A 17,459-nucleotide genomic window follows, 5' to 3' on the forward strand; every position below is an offset into this window, starting at 1 on the left:
GGTGTTATCTAGTCATGCCTGGAGATCAACATGGTGAGGGATCAAAGACTGACAAAAAGGCATGAAGTAAGATGCAGAAATAGCAACAGGTAAGAAATGTGCAGTTCAAACATTTTCAACCTGAAAGCAAAATCCTGCACAAGCAAACAGAGACTTGTATGTTTTAGTGAAGTGAAATGTTTTGCTTATCTCAGTTCTACCTTTGTGCCAATAAATCACTTGGGATGAAAAAGAACAAAGCCCTTTTCCCTCACCCAGGCCGAATTCGACTGGTTGAGCTGGTTGAGCATGACAACTGCTGTGCACCCGTAATCAAAAACCAGCCTCCAAAAATCCGCTGTGGTGCCCGGCAAAGGGTGAGGGGTCACGATGAAGGCAGCCTGCCGATGGAAGCTGTCAGCAAGAGCTGCATTGATGTAATTGTTACTCTCCCCTTCTGTGGTGACCAAGAAGGCCAGGGCGCGATCTGGTGGCAGGACGTCCATGCTGCGGTTCTTCTCTCGGTTCCTGGGCAACAGAGCGATGCTGCACTCTTCCACGTCCAGGTGGGGGGTCACAGAGTTCAGCGTCTGCAAATGGAAATGTTAAAGACGGGAGCTGAGCATAAAAGGAAATCAAAGGAGCATTTTAGAAGGGAACCAAGTGAGACACAACAGGAATCGAGGAGTGAGTCAGACGGGAGGAGTGAAAACAAGGACACGGAGCACAAAAACTAAATGTTAACTAAATTGTGAATTTCAAAGGCTCACGCGATTCAGCACTAATGTCTGATCCCTTCACATCACTTTTACTTTTATTTACCAAAGAAGCAACCATTTACTGTTTTTGTATATTAAAAAAAAACCTAACAGTGGGGAACATCCAAGTCTGATAAAACTCTTTTACAGATATATGGTGTAAGTCTATTTTAAAAAAAAAGCTTATTAAAATATAGTCTTGACCAACACCCATCAATAAATGGCAGTTTCATTGTTTAAGGCAGGATGGGTATATATTTATGATTGCTGTAGTGAAGCTTACAGACAAATTGTAAATTCATCCATTCATCAATGAAATACAATAACAGAAATGTAAAACTTATTAAGCCTTTAGAAATAGAACAATGTCACGTGACTCATTTTAAAGCTTGAAATATATTTTCTGCTACAATAAGAGCAGAAGGAGAGTTTGAATGATCTGAACGCTGCCTTGACTCATATTTGTTCACACAAATATCAGTGTTACTGCAAATATCTAACAGAATAATGGATAAGCTGGGCAAACTGCCTTTCTAAAGATAAACATGTTGAAGTTAGAGAAGAAAAAATTACAAAGGCATTGCTGCAAACCAGTTCTCAGTGATGAACTCTCTCTCTCTCATTTGTTTCTAATTACTTTAGACAAAGTGAGAAAATATTTGGATCATTAATGCACAGCATCAATAATAGATCTATGAGCCGCTGATCTCGGTACCGTTTGCAGTCTGAGAGGCAGAGCACACTGGGTGGTGAGCAGGCTTTTAAAGTCAACGCCAGACAGATGAGCACGCAAGATCAAAGAGAGAGACGTTAACATTTTCCTTCATGAAGAAGGAACAGTTTGTAATCAGAGTGCTGCACCACCTACAGTGACATTCCTTAATCATAAACAATCCATCCATCATCGCTCCAGCGGCGTGCATACAGTATGAGGACAGAACAAAATGAAATTAAAGACGGCGCATAATCCTGTTCCTGTAACGCTTTGAAATGCTAAACGTGGAATCGTGGGTTGAGCGCCGCAGCAGACGGAGGTGGCTGAGGTGGGTAGGACATGTGGGAACACAGCTGGCTCGCCACGTTCTTAATCAACATCTAATAAAATGTTCTGTAAGCGTGTTCCTGTAAACTGGGGGAGGATCTTGATGTCAGTCACACAAAATTAAAAGTGAAATGAACACCTTTTTATCACAAATACACACACATCCAATAAGTCTTTTTGCTTTTGCACTCTACTGATGTCAAAATGTGTCATAAAGCACATATATACAGAAAATTAATGATGTAACTCATTTAGCTTGCATTTAAACCTTCAGGGTACACATCAATCTCACCTGAAACTCCTCCCTCAGCGGAGAGGAGTTGCTCTGAGAATCCACCCGCAGCATCTCTTTGTATGTAACCGCAAACTCGTTCACTAAGATGGCCGTCTCTCCGCACAGACAGGCCTCTAAAATGGCATCATGGATAAAAATATACTGCTCCTGAAATGACAACAGGTCAAGCAATTTATTGCTGTTCATTGCCTGTGCACATGTGTTATTTCAGAAAACGCATCAGGGTTGCAATGAAGTGACAGTAAACAGCTGAACAAGAGGGAAAACACGGTGCTTGGCAAAAGTGTTTTCTTTTTCAGGGCTGAATCCAAACTCATTCCCCTTCTTTGATGGTTTTATGTTTTTTTGTTGTAAAAAAAAAAAAAAGTTAAACTGATGCTAACACTTCATCAGTACACACCGCTTTGTGCTGCAGCATAAAAACCTGAATCATTTATAAATTCGCCTCACAACCGCCACGGCCAAGGTGATATATGTATTCATATTCAACAAGTTAAATTATACTTTCCAAAGAGCATTGTTTGTCATATTAAAAGTGCCTTGATTCAAATTAACAACCTTTAGCCAGTTATAAAATATTGTTTTTGTGGAGACCACATTTCTTTATTAAAAATTGTTTGCTTTTATTAATCTGATGTAATATTTTAATCTTAAATATTTTTTAGCTGGAAGCAGAAAATCATCATAAATAACAGAAAGAGATGCTTGAAAACACATGTTGGTGTGTAATTAATCTATATAATGTCACTTAGTGACCTGGGTTAATGAAATAAAGGGACTTTTCAACAATGTCTCAGGTTTCTGAACAGGACTGTATATCACTGACACCCATTGGTGCAAATTCAATAAAAACCAACTATCATACTGAAAGCTCTTTGTTGGCATGTAGTTGTCAGAATAAATTACATCTAATTTGCAATGTCATTATCTAAATTTATGTCTTCATATTCAAATAATAAGCTCTGGTTAGTTTAACGCCGAGCTTACACAAAATAAAGCAAATAGTTGTTCGATAGGTCAGCATAATTTTCTGATATAAGCAATAATTGTAAAGAAAATCAACCTCTCAGTGGTCTAAGTTTGTGGTTTGGACATAAAGTATTGAGTGTTTGAATAAACACTCAAACAACATAAAGTCATTTTTCAGTAAATCTTGCCTTAATGCTAGTGTTGCTTGTATTGGGATGTACACAAAATATGCAGAGAGAATTTATGGTCAGAATGAAATGCAACTATGTCAATGTTGTATTCACATTGCATGGGACAGCTATTTAATTTCCTGAACCATCCAGAAGACAGCTCATATACCCACACACTGCACAGTGACAGACTGCTTATTTCATTTAAAAATATGGCAATGACCTTTATGCAAGTAGCAGAATGGGACTCTATGAACATAATCCGACTGTACCAATAGAAGGTTTTTTTTTATCAGTATGTCCAGCCTTGTGAGCTGCTGAATATGCAGAATGGATGCACATTAAAATATAAGATGGGTGACTCAGTCTGAATGTGAAGAGGTTCTCCCTTGCAGCACATTTGTTCTGACCTCTGTCTGGATCATGTTGATGCGTCGCGAGCAGAGGGTTTTCACACAGTTGTAGATATCCACCACACCTTCACACTCAGCCATGTCCAACATGACATCCAGCACAATGTAGCAGCCGGTGCGCCCTGCCCCCGCGCTGAAAGACAAAGGCCAGCGTTAGCTGAGAAATCCTCGCAGCCAACTGTGTTAACAAGTAGCTCAAGTTCAGAAAAAAAACCTACTGAATTTCTCTCAGATACTGCTAGAAATAAAAAAGATTATTAACTTTTACTCCCCCTGCTACTTTGTTCCACAAGTATTTGCATTATTTGTAGTAATTTCTGTTTTCTCTCAGTTATTTTTCTCTGTGTAGAAGCTACATCTGGCTTGGCATTCTCTTTAGCTGTGGTGCCTTCCTGGAGGGAGACATCGGCTGAGCTGCCATCAACAAAACATTCTCCTTCTCATACCACTAACTTTTGACTTTTCTTTAACTTAGAAAGTACTCCTACATCAGATGTTCTTTTCTTTCTTGGGTATCTGCTCTGTCTTCTCAAACCCCCAGTCAGTCAAGACAAGATGATCACTTGTATTGAGTTCTGCTGGAGGTATTTCCTGCTAAAGGGGATATCTTTCTCTCCACTGTCACTACATGCATGCTCAGAAATAATTAGAAATTGTTCAGTAAGAGGGATTGCTGTAAAGATGGGATGATCCAAGCGACTCTCCACTGTTGCTATGTGGTGAACGAATGCTGAAAGTCAGTGACTCAAAGCATCTACTCCTTCAAGTAGTTTAGGAGCTAAAACAGTAAGCTGTATTATCATTATTTCTGTAAATTACTAATTCTATTTTCCACTCAGAAAAAATATAAGCTAACCGCATTGTTGCATCCTTACATAAATAGCCACCTAATCAACAGCAGAAAGGTTTTATTTTCTTTCATGTGAAAGAAAAGGTTTGTCATTTCAAGCATACATTTGAATGATGTCCAAAGTATCTACGTTCCAGCTTATGCATGTGTGAGAAAAATGGCTACAAAAGAGGAAATCATGTACTGAAGCACCAGAGGTTACTTACCTGGTAAAAATGTTATTCTGCTGCTGCCGAATGATTGCATCGCATCTCGTAGCAATGTTGGTTATTTGCATGCTAAAGTACAATAAATGCCCATAATACTGCTCAAGTGACTTTTTGTGCAAGAACAAGTGTATAAAATCAACTGATTTGAATCTGTGGGTGTGCTGTGCTTAAAAGTAAATACATACAGAATATTATTTTTTCTCATCTTAGTCTGTTGAAACGTTTAGATCCCCAATATGGATCTTTACGGCTGTGGATTCAAAAAGGAGAAATCAAGGGCTGCATTGTAGGTTATGAGACAAAATTAATAGAACCTAAAAATTGGTAGCTGCATAATTTACCTGCACTCATAGTTATTCACAAAAAATATTAATGTGTTCTTAATGTATAATTTTTTGATAAAAATAAAATAAAAAGTTATGGAACCAAGGTCTTTGACTCTGATGAAATATTTCTGACTGGTTAGGTGAGCCAGCTCAGTCCAAACAACCACAGAGTTGTTAGCAGAGGAGGTGGATGAAAGGAGGTTATTTGTAAACTATAATCTATCATGGACAGCACATCTCATCTGCTTTGCATGACACTCCAGGGGCCCTCAGCAGCACTTTAAGCGTAGCATGTCTGCACCCACAAAACAGGAATGAATACTAGATCAGGTCATTTCTTTTTAACTGCAGCCAGGCTCATTAGCAGCAGCAGCCTTTGTAGCTAAAATAGGTATTTGTCCTTTTATGTACCATACACTGCCTTATTTGCTTCATTATATATTTTTGAAGCTGCAATACAATCTCTGGATCTGGAATTCTACTTAGGACTTCTAGTTTCCTGCAAGTCCTTCAGATGCTGCACACAGTGTGGCACACCTTTATATATGGCTGTAAAGCACATTTCCACACAACTATCCCACTACTTGAAGTCTAATAGTGATTAAAAACTCCCACTTTGAATACAAAAAGAAAAAAATATATACATATATTTTATTTTATTCACCCTTTAATTGTTAGTGACGATTTTAAGCTTAAGAAATCATTCTCAGAGATAATCCATCCTGGTATCTGTTGGACTGTTTGATAAGCATGTGAAGCTATTTAGTCTCAAAAGAAAATGTGGACACCTGTAGACAAATTAGATATCCACTGTTTGATGATGCAAATACTTTCAGACATTTCACGATTTTTTTTCCCTCTGTTGTTTTAACTTTCAACCTCTGTGTCACAAGCAGCACCAAAAGTAATCAAGCTACTAAAGGTGATAAACAATCAGGCTATTATGATTTTGGACAGGAAGCCTGTTAGATCAATTCTATGTATGTATATATATTTATATCATATCCTGTTCAGAAACAGTGTATGATGAAACCTGTTTCCAAATGTTTATAAGGTAAGACGACACAGGTGCTTATTGACCTTTGTTTCCACTCAGGGCTTCTGTTTCATTAAAACAGAGCATCTGGTGGGAATTGTAAAGTGACTTTATGTAAAAATTTCCAGTGACAAATAATGTATGAGGGTGGGGCAGCATGATATTGGAAAAGAAAAAATCTGATATGTGATAATGTTTGTGAACAATATGAATTATTAATTAAGTATTAATGTCTTCCTACTTTGGGTTCATGGCACGTTTAAACCTTAAAAAACGACTTATCAATCTAGCTACTGGAAAATAAAATTACTATTTCCAGCTCATCCACACCAGCTGCTTAGGCACTGAAGAAATAGCTTCTTAATGATTTTACCACCTTACCCCCCTCCCTACCCTGTAAAAGATTTTTATGTGCTGCAATAAACAACTATTGTACCCAAATATATACCAGACACAGAAAGGATGAATATCCTAAAATAATTAGCTAACATTTATTGCACTTCAGGCAGTTTCTCCGCGTATTTATATTGGATACAACTATACCAACTATAAAATTGTGATAAATTGTCCTGTCTTGCACAAAACCACAAAATGTAGGATTCCTGAACTGAAAACTCAAAATTAGACATCATCTTAAAGTACAATTAAGTAGAAATAGCAAGGAGATTGTCATTTAAGCCATCACCTTTTTTTTTCTATAATTTGATGGAGTCACTTTATAGCACATATGTCAGAGTCAAGGCCAGGCCACATCCGACCGAGAAGATTTTCTCTGGGATGAATAGAAGAACCCAGCAAAGCGGCACCCGTCTGAAAAAAAAATGCGAGAGTGTGGCACCCCCTTTTGATCCTCCTGACTAGACCTAGACCGTCGTCATTTAAAAATCTCAATGAACATTGATCTTGTCGACATAGCTAAATTTTTTATTTGGCCCTCCGTCCATTTGACTTTGACACCCCTGCTTTATAGCATCATTTATTGTGTTTTAGATTGTTGGATGCTTGAACATTGTTTTGTTTATCTCAAACCAACCCAAACTATGAGAGCAGGCATGAAAGGAAATGTTGAAGTGTGGGCTTTTTGTGAAACTTGAATACTACTAAACCAAAGAAGTAAATTAACACTGTCTAATATCTGGAGAGATGGGACTGTATGTGTTCACATAATGCATTTAGTTTGTACATTCGCCTTTTTCCTCTCCCTTCTTCCACATTTTGATTCAACTCTTACACATTTAAGCAAACTAACCACCAAACTGAGGCTTAGCCCAAATTTAATTTAAACATTTTTCAACCAAGACCTGGCAAAAGGCAACAAAAAGCACAAAATGTGTTTGGCAAATTGGAGAATTAAGAAAGAGGGCAAGTCATAGAAGGGTATGAAAACAACTCAAAAGTTAAAAGGTAGTTTTTTTACTGCCATTATCAAGATAAAGATAATAAACAAGTGATAAATCTAAAATTAAACCTATCATATAAAAATACAGCTGTTATCTGGGAGTGATGTGTGCATTAAATGTACTGGGACCCTACCTGCAGTGGACCACCACGGGGCCAGCATCAGGAGGCGTGGAGGCTTTCACCCTGCGTATAAAAGCCAGCAGTCCGGTGGCATGATAGGGCACGCCGTGTTCAGGCCAGGATGTAAAGTGGAACTGACGGACCTCATGCTTGGTTGAGTATCCTCTCTGTCAACGGGAAAAGAGTAATGTTTATACACACAGGCACCTAAACAATGAAAGAAGTGAATAGCTACTCCCCCATTTTATGTCATCACTCCATTCAATCAGAGGAATGTACAGATTTTACTAAGCTTCATGGAAACTGTAAAAATTATAACAAAATTATTGCTAAAATCTAGACCTAACCTCGTTAGACGTTGGATTGCACTCTGACTCACTTGTAGTCTAGAAACTAAAATACGGTCATTGTAGCATAGCCTTGTTGGTCAGACAGTATGCAGGCATAAAGAGGCAACAAGAACGAGATTTTTCTTTTTCTTTTACAGTTCCATTATTCTCACTGCCTTTAAACTAAACACGACGGTGAAGAATGGCAGAAGAGACATCAGTGTGCATTTCTTTGTAAACTTTGTCCTTGTTGCTTACTTACTGGTTGTCCATAACGGCATCCCATTGATCATGCTCTATGACTAAGCTTGGTCTTAGTTTTATAAATAACTTTAGTCTAAGATAAGCAATTATTTAAGTAAAACTGTAAAAAATAAAAACAGGATCAAGCTTCATGTTTATTCTACCGAGGTAATTTCATATTAACACAACTTTTGTTTCCTAAATTTTTAGATTAAAGTACATGTTAATATTAACCTCATATGAACAGATTCCAGATGTTGAGGGAGACTCACAAGGATGAAGCAGAACTATATGAAAGATAGTCTTCCTCGTGAAAGTAAAATTTTGATTTGATTCAGTTACATTGCGATACATTATTTATGGAAATTGTAACAAAACATGGCGCCCAGTATGAACACCCATGAGAACATTTACCATCAGACAGGGAGTGGCAGGACACACTGTCGACTCGAACATTTTGTGTGCTGTTGTTCATATCGTTTCCCTGACCATTATGTATCTTCCCCAACTCTGCAACATGTTATAATATAGATAATAGACATGATCCCGTCGATTTGGGAATTTCAGGCTTCCATTTTAGGAGGGTTGTTTGTGTTTACTACAAAATATTCAAATGGAGCGTTATTTCCCGCTGATGGTTACACCTCAGCATCCGAGTTTACCTTACAGATGGTTGAGAGTCTCTGTGGTTTTCTACCGTCACACAGCAATTTCGTCCTTTGTTCAGAGATGACAAATTGAAGCAAATGTTCTTTTCTCTTTTTGGTTTTTGAAAACATAAACCCCAAAAAACTCAAAGAGCTTTGAAAATAAAAGAAAACTGTCACCAGTTTCCAAATTCATCCTGATTTAAATAAGCACGCACGTGTCCCCAAGTGAGAGCGAATGTGACGGTGTGATGATAATCCTGTGTTTGTGCCACAATCTTTCCAGCCTCACTCTGAGCCTTTCCAGTGAGAGATCTCCCCTGGAGATTGACAGGATGGAGGCCGTCAGGGGCACCGCACTGTAGCAGCGATGATGGAAACAAGCCGGGGGTAGGCGCATAGCTGCTGGTGTTAATTCCTCTCAGATTAAAATGTGGACCTCACATCCATCAGCACAAAGTCCTGTCAAGCATCTAATCCCTTCTATTCATGTTCTACCTTTAATTTTACTTTTCGCTCTGCTAGGCAACATGGGGACCTTGTTGTGGGTGCAGCTACTGTGAAATTCAATAAAGAGCACTAGATTTTGCCATGAAAAAACTGCAGGGGACGTTATGACAAAAACAAAATGACAGCTTTATGGGAAATCTAAGATGGACATTAACTCACCCTCTCCAAGGCAAAGGTGCGAACTGTGTACTCAGCCAGAGTTTCTGTCTTAAGGAGAGTGATTTTGATGTCGCCATACATCTCGCTGTCATCAGGCCAGTATTTACAGCACTTCACCTGTTTAAAAACAAGCAACGCAACATTTCAGAACTTGAACCAACCTCGTCTTTCTGTTCCGTTATACATCTGTGGAAAAGTGTCAAAAATTAGAAATATGAAACCTTTTTTCATATATTTTGTTCTAAAATCTTTAAAAAAAATACACTTTAAAATATTCTAACACTTTTGTGTTAGGATATTTATAGAATGTATGAATGTATTTTATGGTAGTTTGGCCAGATTTAACTAAATATGTCTGAGCAGAAAATGTAGTTCCTCAGAGTTACCCGTGAAATGCTGCACTACTTATTTGTCTGCCCATGTTTTATCTTGCAAGGCGAAGAGGAAAAAATACAAAATAACAACATAATGCCAGGGAGCATAATGAACAAAAGTGCATCATTTTATGTTAACATCACCCAACACAATGGGAGAATTTTTTTTTTTTTTCCACATACAATGGAGGTATTATTTGGATTCTGCCACACAGACCACTTATAATTTTCACTTACTGATTTTTTTATGGTAAAGGTAAAGGTAAAGATGGAGAACCAAATTGCATGAGGGGTTCTGCTGGAAAAATGGCATCATTTTAACCATCTGCTGAGGTGATATGTTTCATTTGCTCTGTCTGATAAGGATGAGGTGCTTCAGGATGAGTTTATGGTGCATGTGAGGTGAAACATAATAGTTCTACATCAATATGCTATCTATATACAAGGACAGACACACTGTCACGCACATTTTATTTTACACTTTTTTAGAAAACTGCTCAGAAACAGACAAATCAAGTACAAATCCCGTTTTCCCCATCCCGTCTGTAATACATATTTTCCACTTTAGATCCAGCGCCCTTCGGCCCAGCCCCATTTTATTCCAGCCCTGGAACAGTTTTGTGTTTGGTTGTCCTGTCCATCTCCCTCTGTACGCGCTTAACAGTGAGGAAGCTGAGAAAAAGAATAACCTCAACTTTACCTTTCACTACGAAAAGTGTTTGCTGCCATATCCAATCAGAAGAAAGGCAATTCTGCTGTGTATCTTCACAGACTAACCAGATGAGCAAAAGTGTCATGGAGTTATTAGCAACACGGTTGTCCAGACACGATTTTAATACAGATTTTATTAGTAAAAATGACAAAAAGAAGATTGTTTTTAAGAGTTCAAATAAAAATCATCACTAATGAACAGACAAAAAAATAGCTTGACTATTTCTAACAGTTAACCTTATATTAAACTTTTATGATATATCATGATTCATAAGTGAACAGCATGTTTAACAGCTTGATCTACAGCTGAAAAAAAGAAGGCAAATTAGCATAATATATAACAGCTTTCAGCATTCTGCGAGGCATATGCCCATCAAAGACATAAAAGCTTCTTATTTAGACACCAAACAGTTCCCTTTTAATGGTTTCAGTACTTCTCTGAACAGTGACAGAAGGGGGATAAGAGGAGAGTGCATATAACATACCCTGCCAACCTCCACCAGCTTAGTGATCATGACGATGCTGAAGCAGTTTTCCTGCCACACCATCCTCCAGAAATCGTACAGTGTCTCCTGCTTTGGTCCTAGTGGGAAGAGGGAAGGAATAACAAAAAGAGACACAAAATAAGTTGATAATACAAGCCTGTGTTATCAACTTTAGATGTCTTGCTAGTTGTAAGTTTGTTCCTAAGAGTGACCCAAGTGGCCTTTTCTGGATGACAGAGTTCTGCCTCTTAAAATTATGCCGTAAATAATGATTTTGGCCATTTCAAGCAGTCAGAAGGAAAAAAGGGTGATGGGTGACCAAAGCAACAGCAGTGGCTGATGATGGAAGTCCGGCAGACCAAAAGTCATTCACTGTCATCAAAGGAGGAGACATTTAGGAAGCAATGCACAGCATGGAAACTGGAAAAGAAACATTGAAAGAGACAAAAGCGAAGCTGAAATCGTTTCTGTCTCTTGCAAGTTTTATCTGCTTCTCTGAGTCTACCAGGAGGGGGTTGCTGGTGGAAGATAAGCAGATGAGCAGATCCTCCCAGACCTCTGAATGGGAGCTGCATAGAAAGCAACAATCCACAGGGTTCAAAACCAGCAGAGAAAAGTTTGTCAACACTTTCCCACCAAATGACTCCCATATAGGGGTAGTTCTATATTTGGTCAGCAAATGTTACACTGGGAATTTGTTGCATAATAAGGAACATATCACAGCTGAAATACAGGGTTTTAATAAAGCATTGATACTACTTTAGCTTTTTATTCAAATTTTGATTAAGATCCAAAGCATAACTGTGAAGTCAAGGGAAGATAAACTATGCTTTCAAAATATTTTCCAAATAAAATCCTCTAAGAAGTGTTGTGAAGTGTAGGCAGGTTTCCTCGCCTACACCATGGATATCTGTAGCTCCTCCAGAGTAAACCCGGCTGCTTCGCCAATTATATCCTTGCCTCCCTTAGTTAAAGTTAATGGTAACATCATGCAAAGTTAGCAGCTGAGCCATCCTTTTTTTATTCTTAGATAATGGATTGTACAGAGCTATGAGAGATTGTCAAAGTTTGGAGAGTTGTTCCAAAATATAACTGTATTTAAAAGTTCTTGGATTTAAGATCATTTTGTTCTTCAATGTTTTCCAAACAAATCTCTGAAGCCTTCAGAGACAAGCCGGAGTTATACTAATATTAAATTAGACACAGTTGAATTTTCAAAAATAATTAAATGACTTCCATTATTTGAACAGGATTTTATTTAAGTATTTAAAACTAAAGAGATTTGGAAAGAAATTCTCACTTTTTAGATTTTAATTTGGAAAAACTCTGCATAATTTTCCTTCCATTTCATAACTGCGCTGCAATTTGTGTCGGTTTTTCACATAACCTTTCACTGAAATTCACATTTTTAATTGTAACATTACAACTTGTCTTCCATAGGTAGTCTAAAATCTAAGGATGTAGAAAAGCATATAATCTAGTTTGTCTTTAGATTATGTCTTTATTGTTTTTGTTTGTCATTTTTGGTTTTGTCTACGTAGCCGCAAATGGGTGGATGAAATGAATCCTGGGATAGAATATAATCAAACTGCTAAACTACAATAGTGATAAAAAAAATTAAAAAAAACGAAAAATCACTATTACTGAATCCACACACGCATACATCCACAGAAATATATACTCTAGCCTTGTGGGAATACTCACCCTGAGTGGCGATGAAGTGGTTGGATCGATGGTAGCCCTGAAAGAGAGAAGAGAGATGACATGCTGAGTAAGCCATCTGAGCCTCAGGCACAGCTGTAAGGGAGGGGGTATGTGTCTGTCTTTCCCCTTTCCTTCCTTCCCTTCTTTCCTCTTCTCCCCTCCTTTGAAAATGACCCTTTCTGCAACAAGCTTACTTTACAATTATCTACCATTTCTACTGATGAATCCATATAATGTTGCTCTCAGCAAGTACACAAAGTGTTTGAAGCTTGGGCCTCTTAAAAATGTAGGAGTCCTGGGACATTTTAGAAAAAAAAAGAGGTAAGTGAAAGAACAATGACTGAGTCCCTGCAGCTATTCACTGGAGACATAACAACCAGGACCTCAAACTGTTTCAGTTTAGATGCCTAATTTACCAAAGAATGTCCTTCATGACACAGTATGCTAGAAAAAGGAGGGGAGAAAAAAATTCAATGAAGATTCACTGTGTTGTCTACCTGGGCTGCTGAATTTACCAAGAGCAGGTTGAGTTATATATAAATTCCCCCAATGTGATAGGGCAATCTAGTGCAACAGTAGAATAATAGCAACTAGAACCTTCTTCAAAACTGGAATTAATCATAAGCCTCAAAACAGTCTGAAAAGCTTTGTATGAAACAAAGAATCCATTGTTATAGATAATAGATGTTTTCACACAGTGTACATGGGGTGAATATGAATGAACAATGACGTGTCACCTCTACAGCCTTGAGCCAAACAAACATGACAAAGACCACATGAATTAAAAACACTTTGAGGGAGCGCAAACTGTTCAAAGACATTTCTGCTGAAAATAAATGTACAGGTAAGCTAACCGCTGCGATTCTAAGAAAATGTCGTCAAGAAAGCCACTCTGATGCCGTGGTTCACTGTTGATTAAGAGGAGCAGCTGAAGGGATAATTGATGCTGCAATTGCACGACTACCATGAGTCTGCAGAGTGAACAAGGCGGGTCAAAAATAATCGGCATGAACTCCAGCTCGAGCCCACCAGCTCTCATCAAGTCCGCTTCATGCAGCAGTCCATGCAGATAATGCTTTTTAAAAAATGTTTTCATCTTTTTGCAGAGGGCATTCTCCTAAAATATCAAGTCCGTCCATGTTGCTGACGTATTGCGGCTCCAAATCTCATCCTGCCATTTAAACTGAGGGAAATATTTAAAATGGAGATGGATGACTGTTGCTGCAAGGCCCGCTATCCACAATTCCTCAGGCTCTGGCCAAACTTGATCATCGGGAATACAACCACTCCTCTTCTTCAGACAGTTGCCATAGTAACTAAACTTCCTGATTCTTGGCCACTTAAAAAAAAAAACCTAACAAAGACAGCAGGGTCCTCTATCCAGAGAGGACACATCTCCTTGTGTTCATTTTAAATCCTTAACTAAAAAGGGGTTTTTTGTTTTTGTTTTTGATCAAATGTGCACCTGAAACTCTCCGACCTTCGAGCACTTGTGGATAGAGGACAGCTGAAAGCGAATGGAGAGGGGACAGGAGAAATAAAGTGATGGGAGCCAGAAGAATGAGCAGTGAAGTACTTACTTCCCTGTTAATCCGAATCTACAGGGTCCGAGGTCGAGGAGGTGGGATGGGGAGTAGAAAAAGAAGACACACAGGCTAGTTAATGAAAGAAGCTTAGGAGTTACAGACAAGTGGGAGGTCTGTGAGTATGCAGAGATGTTTGCGCAAAAAGCAAGACTAAATTTTATGTTAACACACATCCATAGTGTTTATTAACGACATTAAATTATAGGGGTTTACTGACGTCTATTCTAATATTGAAGGTAAGATTTGCAAAATGTATTAATTTATTTGTTTACTTTTGGTGTTAAATGACATCAAGGATTCTTTCTGAATTGTGTTTCTCACTTGCAATAGGCTGCTAAATGAAACATTATTTTAACACAATGGCAACAGTTTTTGCATTTCATTCAAGTCATACGGCAGCTCAACAACCAAAGTAGTTCTAAGAAAAAAACGTTAAATTGTTAAAAATTTATCCAATCGATTGCAATCAGATTCAGATTTATAGATGCACCAACAAGTCAGCTGACGACTGAAACAGTGTGATCAGCTCTGACTGACTGGATGGAAAATCAATCATCTGTAAAAGACAGAACTCATCTGTTTGCATGATGTTACTGAAAGACAAGAACTGAAACGTAGATATCTTCACTATCTTAGGGATGTTTCAAAATAAGATCAGGGAAAATGAGCATTTTAATAGATATCTCGATTATAAGGTTTTATTTGCATAGACATTTTAGTTTTCAAGATTCAGCTTAGCTTGCCAATTCTTATCTTAATAATGTGTTAATAATAAGGAAGGAAGGAGTAAAGGAAGAAAAGAAGAAAGGAAGGAGCAAAGAAATGAACAAAGGAAGGAGCGAAGGAGAAAAGGAAGGAATGAAGTCAGGAAGAAAGGAAAGAACAAACCAAAGAAAGAAAGAAAGAAGGAAGGAAAGAACAAACATACTTCTAAGCGGGAGGAGACACATTCAGTGGACAACAGGAAGGCTGAATGTATTATAAACAGTTATTCTGGTTTATCCTTTGGTTGTATCAGCTTCTGTCATATAAAATGCTTCAATCATAAATGTTGAAAACCTTTTGGAAATCCAATAGTTAAAGGAAATACCTACTTTGTTGAGGACATGCACACAACAATCGCTGTAATTAGGGTGTTTAGGTTTTTAAATAATACTAATACCTTGTTTTAGTATCATGGTTATCATTGCATTTTGTGACTTTTTTTCTTGTAATATAAATGATAATGGGCAATAGAGACAGAAATGAGAATATGTTAGATGCTGGTAAATATGACTCAGTGAAATTTGAAAAAAAAAAATGTTGTGAGGAAATCAGAGCTTTATAAACCACGTATCAAAAATCAACAACAAAACTATCGTCAGTGCATTAAAAACAAATGCAGTCCCATGCCATCAGACTGATTCTGAAACAACACATTTCAACTACATTTCATAATTACAATCAGTAAGTGAACAATGAAAAAATACCAGTCAGTAAAACAACTTATTAAGGAAGCACATGGAATAAAACCTGGATTTAGTCTCATATTCAGAGGAAGTAAACTGGTTTCTGATAGATAGCAATCAAATTGTTCTTTCGGCATATGTTCATTTAATGAGGTACCCAGAGGAAGTACTGGAGTGAATTTTATCCATCTTGTCGGAGCACAAAGCAGTTTTCCTTTAATTTCGCTATAAAAAACAGATGATGTGGTAAAGGCTGTACAAGAACAATATCAAGCTAACAATACTGTAAGATCTAAAGGCTTTGCTTAGTATTCAGCAATCAGTAGATGACAGTTGACAGGATGAAACTTTACTCTACCAACCACCAAAGAATGTCATCAACTTTGACAAAAAGCTTCTGTATTGTAGCCAAATTTAACTGAGTTAAAGCTCCTGGAGTCTTTGTACTAATATTCAGAGAATAGGATCAAGGATAAAGCTCTGATCTCAGTCCCATGACACAGATCAAAAACTATTTTTGCTACTACGATAGTATTTGTCTTATGTATTACTTCTATCTATCTATCTATCTATCTATCTATCTATCTATCTATCTATCTATCTATCTATCTATCTATCTATCTATCTATCTATCTATCTATCTATCTATCTATCTATCTATCTATCTATCTATCTATCTATCTATCTATCTATCTATCTATCTATCTATCTATCTATCTATCTATCTATCTATCTATCTATCTATCTATCTATCTATCTATCTATCTATCTATCTATCTGTTTACAAGGTGGTTGATAACTGTGCAATGCCTGCAGTGTAACAACACAGGAAAATGATGTCCAAGTCAAGTGCCAGGCTTCAATTGTTATTATATGTAAGTGAAGGAGAAGTCCTGCTGTGAAATCTTTTCAGAAATAAGCTGCGGCAGGAGAGCTGTTTCAAAAGTCAACATGACAGAGAGCAGAGCTTGCCCCTACCAGACTAGAGTGATGTTTTAAAGTCTCTGTAAGCAAATTGTGCTTTGTGTTTGTGTCTTTCCAAAAATAAATAAATAAATCTTGCATGTGTTTCACAGACTACCTCCAGGGAACAAGGACATGTTGAAGCTGTGACTTGTGTTTAGAGTAAGCTAATGACAGAAGCTTTGTTGACAGTCAAGTTGGTTTATATGTTTTTTGACTGAGGTCTCTTGCTGCAAGTCTGCCAGTTTTAGAAATCAACATCAGAGAGCCATTTCAAGAAAATCATCTTAGCACAATATTTGGAAGCTTTTCTTCCCCTCTGTACTTAATTTCATGTTGCAATGTCAAAATATGTCTCCATACTTATTAGATTTGAGTGAATCATGACACCTGTTTTTTTGACAATGCAAAACACTGCAACTAATAATAAAAGTGAACAAAAAACAATCAGCATGCACAGGAAGCATTTCTTTAAAGTTGTCAGACTCCTGTAAAAACTGGCAGAGACTATTTGTTGCAGCTAGTCATGACATTTTCACACAGTATGGCTGTCAGTAATTTGGGCTGCAAAGATTTTTGAACCTATAAATAATTTAGCACGTCATACAAGAAATAACAATGCCACTAATGAAAAATGTTAGCACTTAGAACTTGACGATGCCTTTCATGTTCAAGTTTCAGGTCTTATTGTTAGAAGGCAGCAGGATACGACACTACTATGTTGCAACCTTT

At 37.5% G+C, this 17,459-nt stretch overlaps 1 protein-coding gene across 4 annotated transcripts in view; it reads right to left on the reverse strand.

Annotated features, from left to right (window-relative positions):
* ptprub (protein tyrosine phosphatase receptor type Ub) overlaps positions 1 to 17,459 on the reverse strand; it is a 223,099-nt gene that overhangs the window by 13,910 nt on the left and 191,730 nt on the right. For 2 of the 4 annotated variants that reach the window (XM_044116142.1, XM_044116140.1), the window contains 8 exons: positions 14,311 to 14,328; positions 12,731 to 12,767; positions 11,027 to 11,124; positions 9,457 to 9,573; positions 7,581 to 7,735; positions 3,624 to 3,759; positions 2,072 to 2,221; positions 255 to 569 (listed from right to left, as the gene is read on the reverse strand). In XM_044116142.1, coding sequence (XP_043972077.1) covers positions 255 to 569; positions 2,072 to 2,221; positions 3,624 to 3,759; positions 7,581 to 7,735; positions 9,457 to 9,573; positions 11,027 to 11,124; positions 12,731 to 12,767; positions 14,311 to 14,328 — 1,026 coding nt within the window. The remainder of the gene's footprint in view (positions 1 to 254; positions 570 to 2,071; positions 2,222 to 3,623; positions 3,760 to 7,580; positions 7,736 to 9,456; positions 9,574 to 11,026; positions 11,125 to 12,730; positions 12,768 to 14,310; positions 14,329 to 17,459) is intronic. The other 2 variants (XM_044116143.1, XM_044116141.1) reach the window with 1 other exon arrangement.

The sequence above is a fragment of the Gambusia affinis genome, linkage group LG05, assembly GCF_019740435.1.
Source record: "Gambusia affinis linkage group LG05, SWU_Gaff_1.0, whole genome shotgun sequence".
NCBI classification, from domain to species: domain Eukaryota; kingdom Metazoa; phylum Chordata; class Actinopteri; order Cyprinodontiformes; family Poeciliidae; genus Gambusia; species Gambusia affinis.